At 38.2% G+C, this 24,146-nt stretch overlaps 1 protein-coding gene across 2 annotated transcripts in view; it reads right to left on the bottom strand.

The window, feature by feature from the left end:
• The window catches only part of MFSD14B (major facilitator superfamily domain containing 14B), a 113,567-nt gene that overhangs the window by 15,172 nt on the left and 74,249 nt on the right, over nt 1-24,146 (bottom strand). For both annotated transcript variants that reach the window (XM_037797220.1, XM_037797219.1), the window contains exons 4-5: nt 4,434-4,561; nt 2,680-2,794 (exon numbers count right to left, since the gene is read on the bottom strand). In XM_037797220.1, the coding sequence (XP_037653148.1) occupies nt 2,680-2,794; nt 4,434-4,561 (243 nt within the window). The remainder of the gene's footprint in view (nt 1-2,679; nt 2,795-4,433; nt 4,562-24,146) is intronic.

Here is a 24,146-nt window from a genome sequence, read left to right as displayed (position 1 = left end):
CCACTTCATCCTCCGATGCAATCTGAATGTCTAAAAGCAAAAATGGGCAGTTTCCAGATTATAAGCAGATTTAGTGACAAAAGCCTATGTGTAAGTTGTTCAACCTTCTAATGGATTTTAATAGAAACTCCAGAAATCATTACCTATGGTTATAATTATGATTCCTGGTAAGACAACGACATTCCTCCTTCATCCATCATCCCACACCAAATACAAAATTATAGTGAACTTGAAATCAGTATTAGACTGAATATATTACAACAGCTAATAACAAAAACAGCATTTCTGCAAAAACAAAGTGGAGAATTCTAATTTGGGGAATAGACATTCCTTTGACTGATATTTATGAGTACCTACTATGTGCCAGGAAAATTAGACAAAAGCTCTGGCTCTTGAGATTTTCTACATTGTTTGAGGAGCTCAAGGCAACCACATAACTGTAATAACATGCAATGAGTTAAGGGAGCATTGCTGTGCTGTCCTCAGGTACTAAGGGAGCATACCATAGGGTCCTTAGGTACTAAGGGATAACTGCTCACTGTCCTCAGGTACTAAAGGAGCATTGCTACAGAGCCCTCAGGTACTCAGGAAGCCCTGCTATAGGGTCCTCAGACACTAAGAGAGCACTGCTGCAGGTCCTCAGGTACTAAGGGAGCATTTCTACAGAGTCCTCACGCACTGAGGAAGCATTGCTGCAGAGTCCGCAAGATACTAAAGGAGCACTGCTATAGGGTCCTCAGGTACTAAGGGATCACTGCTCACTGTCCTCAGGTACTAAAGAAGCATCACTACAGAGTCTTCAGGCACTAAGGAAGCATTGTTATAGGGTCCTCAACTACTAAGAAAGCATTGCTACAGAGTCCTCAGGTATGAAGGGGGGCACTACATAGGGTCCTCAGGTAAGAAGGAAGCATTGCTACAAGGTCCTCAAGTACTAAGGGAAATCACTGCAGAGTCCTCAGGTACTAAGGGGGCACTGCAGCACAGTCCTCAGGCACGAAACGAACACAGCTGCAGGGTACTCAGACACTAAGAGAGCACTGCCACAGAGTCCTCAGGCATCAAGGGAGCATTGCTGCAGGGTCCTCAGTCACTAAGGATGCATTACTACAGGGTTCTCAGGTACTAAGGGAGCACTGAGACAGGATCCCCAGGCACTAAAGAAGCATTGCTATAGGGTCCTCAGGTATAAGGAAACATTGCTGTAGGGTCCTCATGTACTAAGGGAGCATTGCTACAGGGTTCTCAGGTACTAAGGGAGCACTATGGCAGGATTCTCAGGTACTAAGGGAGCATTGCTATAGGTCTTCAGCCCTAAGGAGGCATTGCTGCAGGGTTCTCAGATACGAAGGGAACATTATGGCAGAGCCCTCAGGTACTAAGAGAGCATGTCTGCAGTGTCCTTGGGTAGTAAGAAAGCATTGCTCCAGGGTCTTCAAGCACTAAGGGAGCATGCAAGCAGTGTCCTCAAGTACTAAGGAAACATTGCTATAGGGTCTTCAGGTACTAAGGAAGCATTGCTACGGGGTCCTCAGGGACTAAGGGAGCACTGCTATAGAGTCTTCAGGTCTAAGAAGGCATTGCTACAGGGCCTCAATCCTAAGGAAGCATTGCAACAGAGTCCTCAGGTACTAAGGGAACACCGCTAGGCACTAAGGGAGCACTTCTAGGTACTAATGGCGCAGTGCCGCAGGGTCCTCAGGCACTAAGCGTGTGTTGCCATAGGGTCCTCAGGTACTAAGCAAGCATTGCAGCAGAGTCCTCAGGTACTGAAGGGGCATGTCTGCAGTGTCCTTGGGCACTAAGGGAGCAGTGCCGCAGGGTCCTCAGGCACTAAGGGGGCATTGCTACGAGTTTGTCAGGTGAGAGATTCTATGACCTGCCGCTCTATAGCAATCAATGTTACATGGTTCTACAATAACACTAACAATCTCATATCTGCATAAAATCATTCAATCATTAATTAGTTTATTCATAAGTGCTTTTCATTCTCTTAGTCCTCACTGCAATCGTGGATGCAAATTGACAAGGTACTCTATTTGTAAATGAGGAACTGGCAATAGAAAAGATTTAATAGCTTTCTTAAAATCACAGAGATGTGCAAGAATTAGAAGACATTTTCCAATCTTTCAAATTAATCTTTTCTACATTTGCAGAGTCAGATTTAGGGCTGCTAAATTGCAGCTGAAACTAGTGTTTTTTTAATTCTTCAGCAATTCAAATATCTCTGCTTGGTTGAATAGTGTCCCACCCCCCAAATTCCTATCCACCCATAACCTCTGAATGTGATCTTATTTGGAAATAGGGCCTTTGCAAGTGTAATCAAGTTAAGATGGGGCCGTACTGGATTGAGATGGCCCCTAAATCCAAAGAGGGTGCCCTTATAAGAGGGAAATGTGGGCACAGGCATACACACACGGAAGACGGCCATGTGAAGATGCATCTACAAGCCAAGGAAGGGCAAGGATTGCTGGCAAACACCAGAAACTAGAGGAGCCAAGGGAAAACTCTTCGCTACTGCCTGCAGAGCGCACGGCCCTGCCAACACCCTGATTCTGGGATTCTGGCCTCTAGAACGGAGGGAGAATAAGTCTGTGGTTCTTTGATACGTTAGCCCTAGGGAATTAATACATATGCTAATTACTGCTCTGGTTAAAAAATATAAAGTCTATTCCTTACCCATCCATAAGCAGTACTTCGCTCATGCTCCTGAGTGATATCAGCTACATAGGCAAATATCACAGAGAACGTGACAGAGAAGATTCCAGACACGGAAATCATGGCAAAATACCACCTATAAAAAAGACCATTTTTATTACTCAGGAGAGAAGTTGTATATGTACACTGATTTACTTATCTTCTGTAACCAGAGAAAAAGTTATCACATAAAGATTATAAATCAAGAAATATATGTGTATATTTAAGATACAGAGGACAACTAATTAAGTAAACTCAACATGGAAATGAAGTAAAAACACTAATTTTGCCACTGCTCAAAGAGGGTCAGAACATGCAGTCTAAAAGAATGAAAAAGTAAGAAGACTAAGTAAAGTTATAATTTGAAAGGTAACTGTTAACAAAAGAAAAATAAAAATTTTCTGAATTTCTTGGCTTTAACTAAGAAAAAGACATACATAGTAACTGATTTTAAAAAGAGCTACAGAAAAACAGAAAGCATAAAAATATTAAGAACCAACATTTCCATCATAAGCACAGATGCTAAAAACAAAAAAAATAGAAATGAGTATTTTTCAGCCCCAAAGCTGGACTAACATTTAATGAAAAAAACATTACAATGCTGCCTTTATATACATGAAGAAAATAAGCCTGGAATCATCACTTTTATTTAGCATTATTCATCAGTCAACACAATTAGCAAAAGCAATGACCAACATGAAAACTGGAAGGAAAGAAGATGATTTACAGATGGCATTAATATACCAAGCAATAAAAGAGCCAATTTTTAATAGGATAAACATGATAAAATTTATTACAAAAGTTTAACAGGAAATGGAGCAGATCTAAAGAAAGAAAAATTTGTAACTATTGAGAGGACATTAAAAAAAAAAACCCTAACTTTTTAGAAAAGGAGGACATGTTCTTGGGCAGAAAGACTCAGTACCAAAAAGGTATTTTATAAAAACTCATACCTGGTAGGATTCATTATGAGTACCCTACAAATTTAGACTGTGACAAATGCTGACAATAACATTCCTATCAGATAAGTGAATGAGGATATTTTATTTATTAATAGTACCATAAAAAAAGACTTCCTATTCTTCAGAGGAAAAACATCTCGGCAACAGTAACACTGGCCATTTCTCTGGCCACCAGAAAAACAACTAAGTTAACAGCTCATGTGCAGATTCCAACCCACAACCCAGGCTGCTCCATCTTTGGAAACTAAACAGATTTTAATTTTATTATTTCTCCCTATTTATCACACTGAAGGAAAAAAATGAAATCAAATTAAAATTGCATCATGATTTAGAATAGGCTGCCCCACTATAGTATATACAAAAGTGACTCCTGCCTAGCATGATATGCTATGTTTACATCAGTGTCCCAAAGCAGTGAATGAGCTGACATAAAAAAACTTCAAGTCAACTGAACTGCAATGGTGAGTGCAGAGATTGTCAGCTCACTCCCAGAAATGAACTCATGGCAATAGTGGTTGCCCTTAGAGCCATGTTTTATTTCTATTTCTTCCCCTAAGTTACTCGTCTTAAGACTTAGTTTTGTAAGGTCCTCACTTTCCCATTTGAATAACAGGCATGATTGCCCTGCCCAGCCTGGCTTTCAGTATTACCAGGGAGAGAAAACAAAAACACAGGTACAACTGCTTTGGAATGATTACCAGTGCGATGGAGATGCACATATTATTCACATGTGATCCAAAACAGCCATGAAGGGGAGGACACCGAGCCACTCACCATGGGCTGACTCTCATCAGGGGGATTGGGAAGCAGGTGAAGAAGACTGTGACGAGGAGAAAGGGCTTCCTCCCCCACACATCAGACAGAGCACCTATGAGTGGGGCACTCAGAAAAGATAACAGGCCCTGGTGAAGAAGAAAGAAACAAAGGTTACATTTATAACTTCATCCTCCAATTAGTTATAATTATTATTTTCTAAATGCATTAGAAAATGCATCAGCAATTCATTTTATTGCTCCCAAAACAGAATTGGAAACATTTCATACAAACTGCTATTTTTAAAAAATTCCAACAAAATTTGTAAACATGCTGTTACAAAGGGAAGAAAGGAGTAAAAGTAGCTGCTTTTTTTCCCCCAGAAGGAATTAGAAAAGAGGTGATATGAAATACATGTATCCACAGTTGGCACTTAAGATGAGCATGTACCAGGCACATGGGAAGAAGCCAGAAACTCAATTCAATTCAATAGTAAGTACTGCATATCTAATGTCTAAAGCTCTGAGTTAATGAACAATGAAGACACCCAAATGAACACTCACTTTCTGCCCTCAAAGGACCTGTAATTTAATAGGGATAAGTAAGATGAGTATGCATATACTAAATGTGGAAAGAAAAGTAGATTTGCTATCAACCAACATAAAGGTTCTATCTGCCTGGTAAGTTTAGGAAGAAGGAAATAATGCAACGTGAACAACAGCAGAGTTGAGGCTACAAGGAGGCAAGTTTTAGATAGAAGGAATACCACAGAGAAGCAAAGGAAGTAAAGAAGCTAACGTCACTGTGGCAGCTAGCCCTTTTCCTATCACTTACGTATCTACCTGACCTCAAAGCCGTGTGAGGTAGTCACAGGTACCACTCAGACCCTGGTAGTGCCTGGGATGTGTCCAGCCTTGGTCCTCACTTCACGTTTTGTCTGCATACACAGCCACTACCACCTGCCGTACATATGGGCACTTTCCAAACTCTCCCTAGCAGGACTTTGCTTCAAGCTCCACACCTACAGCCAAATGCATTTTTCTACTTGGACACCTCACGAGCTCACCATTCCCTGTATACCTGACCATCCTCCCTTACTTCCCACCTTGGAAAAAGCCATCCAAAGATTTCTTCCTCCATCCCTCCCCTCCCCAAAGGCTATTTTTCTGACCAGTCTCTAATAAAGATGTCTCTTCTACCCATTCTCTCCTTCCATCTCCTGCTATGGACACACTTCAGCTCAGAGGCCCTCGGCATTTCTTACCTGGCTTAAAATAAAACAGTGTCTTAACTGGCCCCCAACCCCAGCTCTGTCTCCCTCCAATCTGTCTCCCACACATCCACCACTTTTATAAACACAAACCTCTAAATTCTTCAGGAAGTATTTATACATGAAATGATGAGTGTCTGGCATTTACTTTAAATACCAGAAAATAAAATGGGAGGGGAGAATGGGATGGATGAGACAGAGTGGGAAAATGGTAATAAAACTGGATCATGGGTACATGGGCATTGCTTATATTATTTTCTCTACTTTTTAATGTGTGAATTTCCGTAACAATATGCATAAAAAATTCTTTGGCTTGGCAAACAAATAGGGCCCTCCAAAATCTCCACCACCCCCCCTCATTCTATGCTTTGGCTATTTGCAGAGCCCCTGATTTTCTGAACATACCACATCCCTCTGTGCCGAGGGGCACTGCCAAGGGCCTCCCTGTGCCTGCATGTGCTTCCCACACTTGTCCTCGTAAACTACTGGTCATTCTTCATGCCCCTGGGCCAGGAGCCCCGCCTTTTCTACAAATAGTACCCCTATTAAGTTAAGCACCATTCATCGCACCTTTTCAATAGGGCAAAACAAATTCCCACCTGCTGCCTATTTCTTCAGCTGTAATTGTTATGCTCTATTACAATTACTTGTTGTTTGTCTATCTTCCCTATTGAACAAGAAATTGAGGTAAGGTCAAGAGAGATAAGGACTCTTCATCTCTGGATGGCAGGTACCTACCACAGGGCCTGGTAAATACAGACTTTCAAAAACGTTTTGTGAACCCAACAAAATTTTTAAGGAAAAATAAGTTCAAAAAAGTTTCCGAGTTCACATAGCTAGGAAGAAAAAGGAACGGGATTCCAAACCCCTTAACCCAGTGTTCCCTACTGTGAAATGTAAAAAAGACACATAAAACAAAGGGGAGGCAGGAGGCAGATTCCATAGAGGGAAGGCAAGTGAGGAGATAAAGCTTTTGGCTCCTCTAAAATTAAAAATCAGTCCATGCCCCAGGGGTCAAATTTTGTCATTTCTGAGCCAGAATGGACTTCAAGGGTACTCAGTCTATTCTCATAGCTACAGAGATTAATAGACTGAGGATTAATTTCCTTATTAAATGATTTTCCTTTAGTTCAGAACTAAAACACTACACAAGCAGGGCTCAAATTTAAGACTTACGACTCTCAGCTCCATAAATTTTAGATACAAGATCCATAATATTGCTTCAAAATTCTCTAAAACTATGAAGTACCCAAGTAGCTAGACAGTATAGGCTGGCCAAGAAAATTACACAATGAAATTTAAGAGGGCAAGGCAGTAGAAATAACCACCACAAAAACCTCCAAAGCAGCAACAAATCTTTTTAAGGACAAAAACCCAGGAAAAGTTTTTAGACAGTTCTGATTTCAGATTTCATACACTGCTTTAAAATATGGAATGCATGCCATTTTTTAAACAAAGATTACGAAAAGACCAAGCATTAAAATTATACATATATAAATGCAGTTTCTGTAGAAGACATTTCCTTCTAGATTATGGATTTAAATTGTAATCTAATCCATTCTTCAAATAATGTTATTTAAATAAAAGTCTCAGTGACAATAATATAAAAATATCCTCTGAAGGAATGGGGATAAAAACTAAAGGACAAATGGGGTGGGATGGGGGGATGATTTGGGTGTTCTTTTTTCACTTTTATTTTTTATTCTTGTTCTGGTTCTTTCTGATGTAAGGAAAATGTTCAGAGATAGATTGCGGTGATAAATGCATAACTATGTTACCATACTGTGGATAGTGGATTGTATATCATGGATGATTGTATGGTGTGTCAATGTATTTCAATAAAACTGAATTTAATAATAATAAAAAAATATCCTCTGAGAGAATGAATCCACTTTTCTATTAAGGTGCTAAAATACCATTTTAAAAAAATACATACCTCCTTGGAAAACTTATATTTCCTACAAATCAAAGACTGCCTCCTATTCCAGAGCTGTTTCTTCATTAATCAAATTGGTCTTAGATCCCATCAGATCACATTATCAGAGCTATAGTTGAGCAGGGCACTTTGTACCTTAATTGGACAAGTGCTTCATTAGCCCTAAAGAGCACAATTTGCAAATAGGAATAAGATGTATAAAAATGAAAACAAGACTGACATCAAAGCCCTGTTCTTTATATGAAATACTCAACATAATACAACTATAGCCCAATGAGTATTGGATGGTGTGTGGACCTCAGGTTGTGAACAGCAAAGCTAACCAACAGTTAACCACTGTCATTTTGGTTATAATTGGCTTCCTAGTCCAACTAGATGTTTAAGGTTGTAAGACATAGGTTCTGATTTGACAAAATAGCAATTAAAGCTTATCATTCAATTAAATGCATTATCCAACAAACTTTTAAATGCATACAAAGAATGGCAAATACAACTGACTTGCAGCAAACATATATATATTTATACACATATAAATTTAACAATTTATATAACAATCACAAAAGGCTTCAAGGCTTCAATATATATTTCCCTTAATGTATGGAGTTGGCAAAATATTAACTGAAAACAGTTTGGATCAGTATCCTTAAAAAGCTTTAAAGCTAAAAATAGATTTTTTGTTTTGCTTCAAATATTATAATTAACCTTGAAAATGAGTTTGAGGAAGAAACAGAGCCAGTGAATAAAAAGTACAAAGTCATTTAAACAATTGTGAATTTTTTAAAAAATTCACATCTTATGATAAATTTTCAGTTTCCCTTAATCAGCTAGAAGGAACTGCGATATGTAGAATAGGTTACCTCAAAGTTAGATTCATTTGTTTTGACTTCTCATAGAGTATTTTACCAATAATGACATTTTTCTCTTATTTCTTTAAAGTAGATCAAAGAGAAAAATCTCATGCCAATGGAACTGTGATTCTTATTTACACAACCGATAAACAGAAATCTTTTCACATAAATACATTAAAACAGGGGTCACCTTTCTAACCTAGGACATACTAAGATCCTGCACAGAACTTCCCTTCCGAGTGCATATAAACCGAGAGGGCAAAGGAGAAGCGAGTCACAAAAAATGAGTTTAATTCAATCACGTGATTAGTGGGAAAGAGGGTTTGTGAGACACGGGGAGGGGGTAAGAGAAAAGCTGCATGACTGGGAAACAGCAATTTGGACAAGAGGGCTCGAGTTTGTTTGGGAGTTAGGGGAGAGAAGCAGGGAAGATTCACTGAAAGGAAAAAACTAACAAATGCAGAACGAAGTGCAAATCAAATTTATCTAATTAAAATATAAAGAAATAGGCTTTTCCTTCCAATCTTAGAAATATGGCCAGTGCATAAATTTCTGATTCCAAGAAACCTCAGCACGTTTTAAAATAAGAACAGCTCACGTTCATTTCTGTTCTCTGCATTTCACACAAATCTGCCTCATCCTGTGAGGTGGACTCTACAGGGTAAGTAATTAGCCCGAGGCTCACGGCTCATAGGTGTCGTGGATTCAGCTCGGTGTCTGTGTGGCTCCAGAACCTGAGCCCTAACCCCTATTTAATTTGTCACTGACACTTCAATTTCTCTAACCTCAAGCATATAAAATACCAGGCTTACCTACTTGTGAGTTCTCTTGAACATGTTTCAATAATGGATAAATTAGCATTTTGTTATAAAAGACTGTACTTAAAATATATGAAGTCATCCCTCTTGCAAACTGTCTTAACAATTTTATTTACAGATACTAAAAAAGGATAGTCTTTATTCCAGGTCCTGTCCATATTAAGAAATCAAGTGTCATTCTCTACAGAAGCATTCTATACCCACAGAGCTATGAAGGGTCTCTGAAGGTATCTTTTTTTGTTGTTGTTGTAACAAGAATTTTTAACCACATCAATATTTTCTGGGTGCTTATGCTGAGCTACCATGCTAACTAAGCACTGCTGCATGGCTTATCTCAGGAGACAGTTCAGATGCAACTCTTAGTACTACAGAAACCCTTAACCTATTAAAAGTCCCTGGAAGAGTGTCCTGGAAAAGGCTCTACTTGGCCATCTCCTTAAACAGACTTGACAATTAGGTCTGCGACTGGTAGGAAGCACATCTGGATCAAAGAGAGCCTGTGAAGGCCTCCTGTAGCTTGCCGGGTTTCACACCTTCTCCCCTTTCCAACCCTGTTCTGTGATGTCAAAACTAAGTGTCTACAGGGCACCAAGTGTCTAGACAGAATTAAGACTGCCTGTTTTTACAGCTGCCTTTATCACCCCAGACATAAATCAGCCTTGGATATCTGCACCCGATTCCTCTGGTTCACTTAGTTTTAGCTGGTTTGGGATATTTATACAGACTTCTAGCTTTGTAATACATAGAAAGCACACTGAAGGAAACTTTCTTCTCATCTATTAATTCTGAGGCTGCACAGAGTTTCAAGACAGATCCTGGGCAATCAGATCCGCTGGATTTAATGCAGAAAAAGAATTAGGCAGCCATTCCAATTGCTCTCACCAACCAGCACTCACAACTGGCAGTGCATCTGCTGGGTCAAACCAGGGCATCTCAGTTCCGTGTTTTAATTGACCAAATGTAGGCACAACTTCTTATTGCTAATCATATAACATTTGTTGCGAGTTTTGATTTCGTAAAAGGAAAAGCTGCTGTAGAAAAAGGATTAGAAAGTAAGAGTATGGGAATCTGAGAGGTGAGATCAGGTCTGAGTGTTTTCTTTTTGTTTTGTTTTGTTTTTTTCTTTTCAATTAAGAGAAAATAGTACTAAACTAATAATCATTAAATTAAAATATGGGATGATACTCATAAAATAAAGTATGTTTCTTAAAAATAAAGAATTGAGCAATCCTCATTAGCAAAAATAAACAAAGAATTTGAAAGATAATTCAAAGAGTAGCCAGCAAACATTTGGAGAAAATACCCAACCTCATTTGTAATCAAAGAAATACAAATAATGAGAAATAAAACAATGAGATATCATATTCAGACTATAAAATTGGTAAAGATCTGAAAAATAGTTCTTGTGTTAGATTGTGATAAGGTAAGTCTTACATACTGCTGGACTGTGAAAAGACATAATCTTTCTAGAAGATAACTTGGTACTATATGTACAAGACCTTTAAAAATGTCCAAACTCTGACTCACTAATTATACTTTTACAACTCTATTTTTAGGAAATGACAAAAAATGCAGGTAAACATTTATTATAAACATTTTATTACAGAATTATCTCCATCAGTTTGAATTGGAAACCATCTCAATAGGGAAATGGGTAAACAAATTATGGTATATTCATAAAATGGAACAGTATAAAGCATTACAAATAATACAGACAGTCCTTGCTTTGCATGGTAGTGCAGGATTGTAAAAATGACTGTGCAAGCTAAACCCATGTAAAGTGATCTTAATGGGAAAAACAATGGTTATTCCATGATCTTTAAAAACACTGAAAATTAAAGTGCTTTGTTTCTTTGTAAAAAAAAAAAAATGTATCAAGTGTAGTTTGAGCAGCACTTGCCCTCTTTTTGTGGCATAACTTACACAGAGCATGCATCTTTCTTATGTCTTGGAGAATTGTCATGCTCTTTTCTATGTTTGGGTCAGCTTCCAACATTTTACCCTTTGCACTTTCAATGTTACAGTGCTGGTTTGAGACTGTTGTGTACCCCAGGAAAGACTATGTTCTTTTGATTCACTCTGGTGGGTGCAGTCTTACTGTGGGTAGGATCTTTCCATTGGGTTGTTCCAATGGAGATGTGACCCACCTATGGGTGGGACTTTTGATTAGATTATTTCCATGGAGGTATGACCCCACCCATAGTATTCTGGCATCCTCTATGAGAGGATAACAGGCAGAGAGACACTCTGAAGAGAGCTGAGAGAGACGTTTGGAGATGCAGACAGAAAGACATTTGGAGATGCTAAGCAAAGAACTGTGCCGGTTTGAATGTATTATGTCCCCCAGATTCTTTGATGCAATCTTGTGGGGCAGACATATTAGTGGGGATTAAGTTGGAATATTTGGATTAGGTTGTTTGCATGGAAATGTGCCCCACCCAACTGTGGGTGATGACTCTAATTGGATAATTTCCATGGAGGTGTTACCCCACCCATTCAGGGTGGGTCTAAATTAAATCACTGGAGCCATATAAATGAGCTGACAAACAGAAGGAACTCAGTGCAGCTGAGAGTGACACTTTGAAGAGGAGCTACAGCCAAGTGGGACACTTTGAAGAATGCACGGGAGCTGAGAAGAGGAGCTGCAGATGAGAGAAAGTTTGAAGATGGCTGTTGAAAGCAGATTTTTCCTCCGGAGAAGCTAAGAGAGGAGAAACACCCGAAGAGCAACTAAGAGTGACATTTTTGAGGAACTGCAGCCTAGAGAGGAACATCCTGGGAGAAGCCATTTTGAAACCAGAACTTGGAGCAGACGCCAGCCATGTGCCTTCCCAGCTAACAGAGGTTTTCCAGACACCATTGGCCACCTCTAGTGAAGGTACCAGATTATGGCCTTAAGACTGTAACTGTGTAACCAAATAAACCCCCTTTATAAAAGCCAATCCATCTCTGGTGTTTTGCATGCCAGCAGCATTAGCAAACTAGAACAGAGATGAAGCTCAGAATTTGCCCAGGAGAAGCTAAGTAAGAACCCACAGATCCTTAAGGAGAAAGCCACTGGAATCAGAGCTGAAAAGCAATACAATGCAGGAGCAAAGGACCAGCAGATGCCAGCCACGTGCCTTCCCAGATCACAGAGGTGTCCCAGAAGCCATTGGCCTTTTCCTCATAGAAAGTAGCTACCTCTAGATGCCTTAAATTTGGACATTTTCATGGCCTTAGAACTGTCAATTTGTGAAATAATAATCCCCCATTGTACAAGCCAATCCCTTTCTGGTATTTTGCATTTTGGCAGCTATAGCAAACCATAATAGTCATCAAGTATCTCCATGCGTTCCTTGAATGTGAAGGTTTTTACCAATGTCACTTCCTCTAGGACATCACTTTTCTCACTTAAGTTGAGAATTTCCCTTCCTTGAGTTCCTGTGGCTGCATATCTACAGTCCCTTGAACAGAAGCAGGTCAACATTCCCACAGTCAGCTGTGTCTTCTGTAACTCCACTGATGTTTGATTCAAATTTAATTTCTAGCATCATCACTTCTCACTTCTTTGTGGCATATTCTTCCTTGTTGGCCAACTTTCTCTTTCAATTATCCCCTTTTGTAAAAAGTCATGTAGTTTTGCCACTGGGAGACAAGGGGCAACACAACTACATGCTTTGCTGACTGTGAATGAACTATCAGAAGCACAGTGATAACTGTGGAGACTTTGAAAGAAGTGGTGGGACTGTGCACTGATCATGAAGGGCCTGTTATTTACAGTGATTTGTGAACTGAAGAGCTAGCAACAAAGTTTATTATTCATGCAATTACTCACAGTGAATAGCAGTGGTAACTGAAATCTGAAAGGGTAGATATGGTGGTCTGTGAAGGCTTCACTAAAAACTGACATTTGAGCCAAGAGGGAAGGGATTTAAGGGAGCGATTCTGCCAGTACCTGGGGAAAAGCAAGCCAAGCAGAAAAAAACAGTACCTGCAAAGCTCTTAGCAGGCGTACACTGAGGGGTCATGTAGCTGCAAGGTCAGGAGGGAGGAGGAGGAGGACAGGATGCCACTGGACCTGGGTGCAGAAGTCATGTGGCTGCTATAACTTCTGAGCAAGAGGAGAAAACTTTGGGAATGTTTTGAGAAGAATGCCACACACTGGCTTGTATTTTATCAGGATTTCTATGGAAAGTGGTCTAGAGAAGAAGGGACAGTGGCCCAGACCACGGTACTGAAGAGTGTAGACCTATTTTGAAGGTAGGACCACAGAATTTGCTGATGGATTGGATTCAGGATACGGGAGACCAAGTTAAAGCTGACTTCGGGGATTGTGGTCTGGGGAACGATGGCATGTACAGCAATTAAAATGGGGAACACTTTTGAAGGGTCAGGATGGAGGGGAAGATCAGGGGCTTAGTTTCTGAGATGTTAATGTTGATATGCTTATTGGACAAGGAAATAGAGATGTCAAATAGGGAATGGATATACAAGTCTGGAGCTCAGGGCTGAAGTTCCAAAAGATATCTATTTGAGGGTTCCCTCTGCCGCCAGCATCGCTGGCGTCCAGAGGGCAGTAGTGGACCCAGTCTGAAGAGGACGGAGGCCGGGCCACAAAGGCGCTCACCATGCCCTGAAATTATGAGGACAAGCCAGAGGGAGGCACAGGCGCGAAGGAGACCTGGGCACCTGACTGCTGTGCTCAGACTGTGTGCCCCAGGAAGGAAAAATGAGGCCCTCAGCAGCGTTTCAAGGAAGGGAACTGCAAAGCTTTGAAATACTCATTTTTCGAATGTAAAAAGTCAATGTTGGATATCAGATCAAGATTCAGAGGAAGAAAAGGATATTGATACTATTATGTTGAAAGCAAGATGAAAACAACAGTGGATTTTCTCTGGTCATTAATACAGAAAAGCCAAAATAGGAAACACCATTTGCTGTATCTGGTTGGATCAATTTTTCCCTCCCGGGAAAATGGAAGAAAATGGATGAATTCTGTTTTTGAATAGGTGTAAATTAAATAAACATTCTCTTCCTCTAAGTTACATTTAGAATAAAAATTTAGTTGAGACAGGTATGGGCATATAATAAATATGTTTTGAGAATTGTTCTAAAGCACAAAGAATAGAATGATTATTATCAAACTTGACTCTTCATTCAAATAGCACAATTTGTACATCCTTTGTGAATATTATGAAAGCCACCAATGTGACTGATACAATCAATAATATAGATCCTGGTGAGAAAGTGTCTATTGCAAAAGTTTAGGCTAAAATTTTCTTTTCTTTTAGTCAATCTGTCCTATCTAGTTCTTTTTAAATTTGGTTTTATTGATGAGATGTACTCACATAACATATAATCATCCAGGTGTACAATCAACTGTTCACAGTACCATCATACAGCTGTGCATTTATCAGCCCAATCTTTGAACATTTTCCTTACACCAAAAAGAACAAAAATAAGAATAAAAACTAAAAGCAAAACAGAACACCTAAATCATTCTACTCCCCCCACCCCTTATTTTTCATTAAGTTTTTTGTCCCCATTTTTCTACTCATCCATCCATACACTGGATAAAGGGAGTGCAATCCATAAGGTTTTCACAATCACACTGTCATCCCTTGTAAGCTACACTGTTATACAATCATCTTCAAGAGTCCAGGCTATTGGGTTAGAGTTTGATAGTTCAGGTATTTACTTTTATTCAATACATTAAAACCTAAGAAGTGTTATCTACATAGTGTGTGAGAATGTCCACCAGAGTAACCTCTCGACTCCATTTGAAATCTCTCAGTCACTGAAGCTTTATTTCATTTCATTTCGCATCCCCCTTTTGGCCAAGAAGACTTTCTCAATCCCATGATGCTGGGTCCAGGCTCATCTCCAGGAGTCATATCCTGCATTGCCAGGGAGATTTACCACCCTGGGAGTCAGGTCCCACATAGCAGGGAGGGCAGTGAGTTCACCAGCCGAGTTGGCTTAGCTAGAGAGAGAGGGCCACATCTGAGCAACAAAGAGGTTCTCTGGGGGAGACTCTTATGTCCTATCTAGTTTTAAAGTAAATTGTATTTGATTCCTTGGAGAAGAAATGTTTCATTTGCACTGAATCACTGAAATAAACAATTTGAAAACCTTAAAAAAAAGAGAGAAAGATATCTATTTGAGAGTGCAAAGTGACGAGTCTGGACAATATTGTCAAGGGGATGAGTGTAGACAGAAAAGAAATTGTTGGCCAAGGCTTGAGCCATCTATTTCAGAAGTCCAGGAGACAAGGAGCACATAATGCTTGTCAGAATCAGGGTTAAAAAAGAAGTTAATCTGAAAATGTAATAATAAAATGTGTACCACATGACCCAGCAATTCTACTCATAAGTACATACCTAAGAGTTATAAAACATTATGTCCACCCAAAACTTGTAAATTAATGTTCACAGTGGCATAAAAGTAAAAAAGTGGAAACTAAAGGCCCGTCAACTGATTAACTATGGTAGATCCACACAATGCAATATTATTTGAAAAAAAGGAACCAAGTACTCACATATACTACAATATGGTTGACCCTGAAAACTGTATGTTTTAACACTATGTTAAATTAAAGAAGTCAATCAGAAAAGACCACACATTTATGATTCCACATATATAAAATGTCCAGAATAGGCTCATAATTTGGTGTTTTTTAAACACGCTTCTAAAATGCCTGTTTTGAAAAGCTGTACCACTACATATTTAACTATACTTTTAATTTTAGGCATTTTAATTGTTTCTATTTTTACCATTATAAAGGAAACTATAACAAATAGGCTTGTACCTGAACTTCTGAATAACTCTATAAGAACAATTTTCTAGAAATGGAATTACTTTGTTAAAAGACATGAATATGTTCTTTTCAAAAATAGTGCTAGAAAAACTTGATATCCACCTGCAAAAGAATGAAACAGAATCCCTACCCTATACCACATATAAAAATTAACTCAAAATAGATCAACAACCTAAATGTAAGAGCTAAAATTCTTAGAAGAAAACACAGGGTAAATCTTCATGACCTTGGATTCGGTAATTGATTTTTAGACTTTGTACCAAAAGCACAAGCAACAAAGGAAAAAATGGATGAACTGAAACTTCACAAAATTAAAAACTTTTCTGCATCAAAGGACATTATCAAGAAAGTGAAAAGACAACATACAGAATAGGAGAGACTATTTACAAATCAATTTTTCTGGTATAGGTTTAATTTCCAGAACATATAAAGAACTTCTACAAGTCAAAATAAAGAGACAATCCAATTAAAAATGGGCAAAGGACTTGAATAGACATTTCTCCCAAGAAGCTATACAAATGGCTGAAGCACATGATTAGACACTCAACATCATTAGCCTTTAGGGAAATGCAAATAAAATCATACCATTTCACACTCACTAGGATGGTGATTCCTTTAAAAAAAAAATACATGAGAAATAACAGATTTTGGCGAGGATGTGGAGAAACAGGAAGCCTTGTGCAATGCTGGTGGAAATGTAAAATGGTGTAGCTGTTTGGAGTTCTTCAAAAAATTAAACCATATGATCCAGCAATTCTACTTCTAGGTATATATCCCAAAGAACTGAAAACAGGGACTTGAAAAGATATTTGTACACCAGTGTTTATAGTAGTGGAAACACTCAAGTGTCCATCAACAGATGAATGGATAAACAAAAACAAAATGTGGTATTAACATATAACAGAGTATTATTCAGTCATAAAAAGATACATGCTACAACATGTCCCGATACATGCTATAACATACATGAAATTGACAACATCATGCTGTGTGAAACAAGCCACACATAAAAGGACAGATATTGTATGAGTCCAATTATGTGAGTCCATGAGAATATGCAAATCCACACTAGGGGCAGGGAAAGAAGGAAAGCAGGAGTTATTGCTTAATGGATACACAGTTTCTGTTTCGGGTGATAAAAATGTATTGGTAATGGAAGGTGGTGATGGTAGCACAACATTGTAAATAATAACTAATGCCTCTGAATTGTATTCTTTTTTTTTTTTTTTTTTTTAATCATCATTTTATTGAGATATATTCACATACCACGCAGTCATACAAAACAAATTGTACTTTCGATTGTTTACAGTACCATTACATAGTTGTACATTCATCACCTAAATCAATCCCTGACACCTTCATTAGCACACACACAAAAATAAGAAGAATAATAATTAGAGTGAAAAAGAGCAATTGAAGTAAAAAAGAACACTGGGTACCTTTGTCTGTTTGTTTGCTTCCCCTACTTTTCTACACATCCATCCATAAACTAGACAAAGTGGAGTTTGGTCCTTATGGCATTCCCAATCCCACTGTCACCCCTCATAAGCTACATTTTTATACAACTGTCTTCGAGATTCATGGGTTCTGGGTTGTAGTTTAATAGTTTCAGGTATCCACCACCAGCTACCCCAATTCTTTAGAACCTAAAAAAGGTTGTCTAAAGTGTGCGTAAGAGTGCCCACCAGAGTGATCTCTCGGCTCGTTTTGGAATCTCTCTGCCACTGAATTGTATTCTTAAAGATACATACACATGCACACACACACACATACATATAAAACATATACAGACATACCTCGGATATAATGTGGGTTTGGTTCTAGACCTTTGCCTTAAAGTCACAAGAATTTTTTGGTTTCCCAGTGCATATAAAAGTTGAATTACACAACACTCTAGTCTATTAAGTGTGTAATAATAGTAGCATAAGGTCTAAAAAAATCAATGTACATACCTTAATTAAAATGTGACAGAGACACAAAGTGAGCACAAGCTGTTGGGAAAATGGTGCCAACAGACTTGCTCAATGTAGGGTTGCCACAAACATTCAATTTGTAAAAAACCCAGTATGTCCAAAATGCAATAAAGCAAAACAAAATTAAAACAAAGTATGCCTATACATACATATGCATATGTATGTTACCATAGTAAATATTTTTTAAAAGATATTAATATTTTTAAGGCTTTTAAAATATTGCCTTCCATTTGAAAGGTGTACTAATTTATTCTTCCCTCAGCAGTGCCTGAGGACACAATTTACACACATTGAACAACCAGTTCTTGTCAGTTTAAACCTTTTACCAATCTGATAGATGAAAATATTATCTCGTTTTAATTTGGGATTCTTTGCTTACTAGTGATAACCTTATTATTTTATATTACCATCTTTACAAATGGCTAGCTTATGTCCTTCTTTGCCTTACTGGGGTATCAGTCATTTTCTTAAGATTTTAACTCGAGAGAGCTTTCATGTCAAGAGTATTAATCCTCTGCTTTATATAATGAAAATAACTTTTTTAAAAAAAGTAATCTCAGCTATCTATTTAATTACATTTATCTCTCTAGGAAGAGAAATGCTCAATAAATAATATCAATATATTGGGATTTAAAAGAAAGTGCCAGGCAGGTGAACTTGCCACCCTCCCCCCTACATGAGACCCTACTCCCAGGGGTGTAATCTCCCTGGCAACACAGGATATGACTCCCGGGGATGAATCTGGACCCGGCATCGTGGGATTGAGAATATCTTCTTGACCAAAAGGGGGATGCAAAATGAGACGAAACACTTTCAGTAGCTGAGAGATTTCAAATGGAGTCAAGAGGTCACTCTGGTGGACATTCTTATGCACTATATAGATAATACCTCTTAGGTTTTAATGTATTGGAATAGCTAGAAGTAAATACCTGAAACTACCAAACTCCAACCCAGTAGTCTGGACTCCTGAAGACAATTGTATAATAATGTAGATTGCAAGGGGTGACAGTATGATTGTGAAAACCTTGTGGATCACACTCCCTTTGTCTAGTATATGGATGGATGAGTAGAAGAATGGGGATAAAAACTAAATGACAGGTGGGGTGGGATGGGGGAGATGGTTTGGGTGCTCTTTTTTTTTTTACTTTTATTTTTTGTTCTTATGCTGATTCTTTCTGATGTAAGGAAAATGTTCAGGAATAGACTGTAGTGATGAATGCATACCTAGATGATCATATTGTGAACAGTTGATTGAATACCATAGATCACTGTATGGTATGTGAATATATTTCAATAAAACTGAATTTAAAAAAAAAAGTAGAGTACATATTATAATTTTAGAGTATATCAGAACAGTAGCAATGAACGTGGATTTAATTTATTCAAAACAGCATGTGAAAGAACTACTACTTATAAATACATAATTATTGATTAAGTCATGACTTAAACATACTCTGTAGAACCTTTATCTCATGAAGTTTAAAACATGTTTAGCCTTGTTCTAATTGTGATGATAAAATTTTTCCTCAAAATAAAGACTACTTACAATGAAGAAAATACAGCAGCAAAATAAAATGATTTGCCATGGACCCAGTGAATGTAGAAGTTAGATTTATGTATGGTGAATGTATGCAAAGTAAAAGAGGGGAATAAACTGAGTTGTGGAGGGGAAAAAAAAAAAAAAGTGCCAGCATATACTGACAGCAGGAGTTTTTTTTGTAGGTTTGTAGAAAAGTCATACAGAAAGTACAGAGTTCCCATATAACCCCAGTATTAGTCAGGACTCTCCAGAGAAACAGAACACACAGGATATACCTATATATATATAAAATGTAAATATTATGAGACATTATAGGAATTGGTTGACATGACTGTGGGGATGGGCAAGTCCAAATTATGTAGGCAAGGCGACAAGCTGGGAACTCTGGTGAGATTTTCAATGAATTGCCCACGAGAAGCTGGCTGGTTGAAGCAGAGATGGAAATTCTTTCTTCTGACTGCTGAAACCACCAGTTCTCAGAACGCCTTCAACTGACTGGATGAGACTTCTCTAATTGTGAAGGCAATTTCCTCAGCTGATTATAGATGTAATCTGCCATACATGCAATCAACTGCTGATGATTTAAACCCATGAAATAACCTCACAGTAACAACCAGGCCAGTGTTTGCTTGACCAAACAACGGGACACCATAATCTAGCCAAGTTAGACACAAGAACTTAATCATCACACCCACTCTCACATACACAGTTTCCCTATTATTGATCTTTTCCATTAGTGTGGTACTGCAAACAGCATTTTGTCATTTGTCTTCTAATTTCCATTATGGGGTTCTTGACTTACAAAGTTTAAAATACCAATGTAACTAACTCAGTCTTTTTCTTTACAAATTCTTTTTCTAAAAAAAAATAACCTTATAAGAAAAATAGCCACCAATAATTTCTTCTAATAGTTTTGTTTAATGTATTTTATTTTTCTTTGTAATGTTTATTTAGTATTTGGCACATAAATGCATTGTGCTAAAAGCTTTACACATACACTCTCATTTAATCCTCACAATCACTCTATTAGAAAGGTACTTTTATCTTTCCCATGTCATGAATAATGAAAATGAGGTATGGTAAGGTTAAAATTATTTGATTAAGATAACACTGGGTGGGGTGGGGGCAAGATGGTGGCATAGGGAGGTGTGGAATTTAGTTAGTCCCCTAGAGCAACTAGCAAATAGCCAGGAACAAACAGAAAATAGTCTGGAACAACTGATGGAGGGACATCTGTGACCAGACAACATCATACACCAGTCAACCGTACAAGAAGAAATTGCAAAAGTAAATAAAAAAATAGAGGATCTTATGGAAATAAAAGAAACTGTTGGCCAAATTAAAAAGACTCTGGATACTCATAATACAAGATTAGAGGAAGTTGAACAATGACTCAGCGTCCTTGAGGACCACAGAATGGAAAATGAAAGAACAAAAAAAAGAATGGGGAAAAAAATCGAAAAAATCGAAATGGTCTCAGGGATATGATAGATAAAATAAACCGTCCAAATTTAAGACTCATTGGTGTCCCAGAAGGAGAAAAGAAGGGTAAAGGTCTAGAAAGAGTATTCAAAGAAATTGTTGGGGAAAACTTCCCAAATCTTCTAAACAATATAAATACACAAAGCATAAATGCCCAGTGAACGCCAAATAGAACAGAACAAATCCAAATAAATCCACTTCAAGACATATTCTGATTAGACTGTCAAATACTGAAGAGAAGGAGCAAGTTCTGCAAGCAGCAAGAGAAAAGCAATTCACCACATACAAAGAAAACAACATAAGACTAAGTAGTGACTACTCAGCAGCCACCACGGAGGCGAGAAGGCAGTGGCATGACATATTTAAAATTCTGAGAGAGAAAAATTTCCAACCAAGAATACTTTGTCCAGCAAAACTCTCCTTTAAATTTGAGGGAGAGCTTAAATTTTTCACAGGCAAACAAATGCTGAGAGATTTTGCTAATAAAAGACCTGCCCTACTTCAGATACTAAAGGGAGCCCTACCAACAGAGAAACAAAGAAAGGAGAGAGAGATATAAAGAATTTTAACAGACATATATAGAACATTACATCCCAGGTCACCAGGACACACATTCTTCTCTAGTGATCACGATCTTTCTCCAGAATGGACCACATGGTGGGACATAAAACAAGCCTCAATAAATTAAAAAAAAAACACACACAAAAAAACTTGAATTTGTTCAGAGTACATTCTCTGACCAGAATGGAATACAAATGGAGGTCAATAACCACCAGAGGCTTGGAGAATTCACAAACACCTGGAGGTTAAAAATGAGGGGGAGATGAAAAAATTCTCAGATAATCAAAAGTTGAGGGACTTCATCACCAGTAGAGCAGTCCTATAAGAAATGCTAAAGGGAGTTGAGCAGGCTGAAAAGAAGGGACACTAAACAACTGACTGAAACTACATGAAGAAATAAAGATTTCCAGTAAAGATCACATGGTAAATATCAATACCAATACTACTGTATTTTTGATTTGTAAGTCTACTATTTATTTCCTACAGGATCTAAAATACATAAACTGTAATGATAAATCAGTGGTTTTGGACTCAATGTAAAATATGTAATTTTTGACAAGAACTACATACAGGTAGGGGAATGGAGGAGTATAGGAACATAGTTTATGTGTCCTGTTGAAGTTAAGTTGGTATCAAAGAAAAACAAGATTGTTACAGACTTAAGAGGTTAAATTTAAGCCCCACGGTAAACACAAAGAAAGTATCAGAGAATATGACCATAGAGATGAAAAGTAGAGTATGGGTTACAAGAAATGGGGGAAGGGGCAATGGGGAGTTAAGAAATGAGTGTAGGGTTTCTGTTTGGGGTGAAGGGAAATTTCTAGTAATGGATGGTGGGAAGATGATAGCATTGCAACATTCTAAATCTGATTAATCCCACTAATGGAATACCAGGGAGGGGTTGGAATGGGAAGATTTAGCTGTATATATGTTTCCACAATTGAAAAAAAAAAAAAAAAAAAAGTATAAATAGATGACAATTAAATGCCAAGGATGACCCTGGATGGGATCTGAGGATGGAGGAAAGGAGGCTCAAAGGGCACAGATGGGACATAAAAAAAATAAATAAATAAAAATAAAGGAAATATAGAATGTAAGCTTTGTAACAATGTTGAATCTCTTACTTCTTATCTGCGATTAATGGGACTGCATAAAAGAATGCTCTTGTTCATGGGAAATATATGTGTGAATTATATTGTTTGCTCTCGTATGTTCAGAAGACAGCAACAGATGATGGATGATAGGGAGGGAGGGAGGGAGGGAGGGAAAGAAAGAAATGGTGGTGTGACAGGATGTTAAAGTTGGTGGATTGGGGTATCAGAGGAGGGGGGTTGGGGCATGCTGGAATTCTGTGTATGGGGTTCATATTGTTTTTGCAACTGTCCCTGTAAGTTTGAATTTATTTCAAAATAAAATTAAAAAAAAATACCTTCTTGTTTCAACTTTTATTCCAATTGCCCTATTTTACATGTTATTGTTAGCATCCTCAAATCATTTTTGAAATTAGGCAAAGAATATATAACACTCTTTACAATTAGTGTTGCTCAAATCAGTGAATTCAGCAAATTCCTAGAGCTGAATTCTGCAAATTTCACGGTATATTAAAATTAAATGTGTTGTTCAGCACAAAGTAAAATTATGTACAGGCTGACATTATCTAAGCTGGGAAGGGCAAAATAGGCCCTGTTCCCATATTAAGACTAAGTAAGTCAGTGGATGAGAACTCAGAACACTATTGCTAAAACACCAGACTTGCCGAAAAACTATATATTCAAAGAGAGCTCATGGAGAAACACCCAGAGAGAGGTGACAGAGAAAAGCCCCAAGAGGAACTGAGAGAGGTGGGAACGGAAGCCAGAAGCTGAAAGCAACAGAACCAAGAGAGAAAGAGCAGCAGATGCCAGCCATATGCCTTGCTATCTGACAGAGGAACCCTGGATGCCAGCAGCCTTCTTCAGAGAAAGGTAGGTGATGATTCCAGTTCACAGCTTTGGAGGGATCAGTAGCACAAATCAGCTTGCTTATAGTTCTGCCACTGCTGCATCAGGGTACGTATAGCTTCAAACTACCAAAGATGTAAATGAGAGAAACTCATCACAAACTACCCATAAACCAAAAGAAAAGATTAGCTTTCTCTCCAGGATTCTCTGCAGACTTGATGGGTGAGAGACGCCATCCCTACAAAATCCTTAGTTTGTATTACCTCAGAACAAGTAAACATCTCATATTAAAAAGAACATCTGAGAAATGTAAGACAGCTACTGAAAACCTCTCCCAAGAGATTCAGCAAAATAAGAACAAATCTCACTTTCTTAGGACTCTGGAGGAAGGTAAAGACTGGAGAAGAATCCCACATATGCTGAATCAAAGAAAGAGAACAATATTAGGTAGGAAACTTCTGCCCTGCACTGGCCAGTCCTCTTCTCTTCCCTTCCCTCCATCCCACTCAGCTTGGGAAGTGCCCAGAAGCAATGGCTGGGATCCCTACTAGTGGGGACATAGACTAT

The sequence above is a fragment of the Choloepus didactylus genome, chromosome 10 (assembly GCF_015220235.1).
Source record: "Choloepus didactylus isolate mChoDid1 chromosome 10, mChoDid1.pri, whole genome shotgun sequence".
NCBI lineage: Eukaryota > Metazoa > Chordata > Mammalia > Pilosa > Megalonychidae > Choloepus > Choloepus didactylus.
Note: the sequence above shows the minus strand (reverse complement) of the source record. Positions and strands in the feature narration are given on the sequence as shown.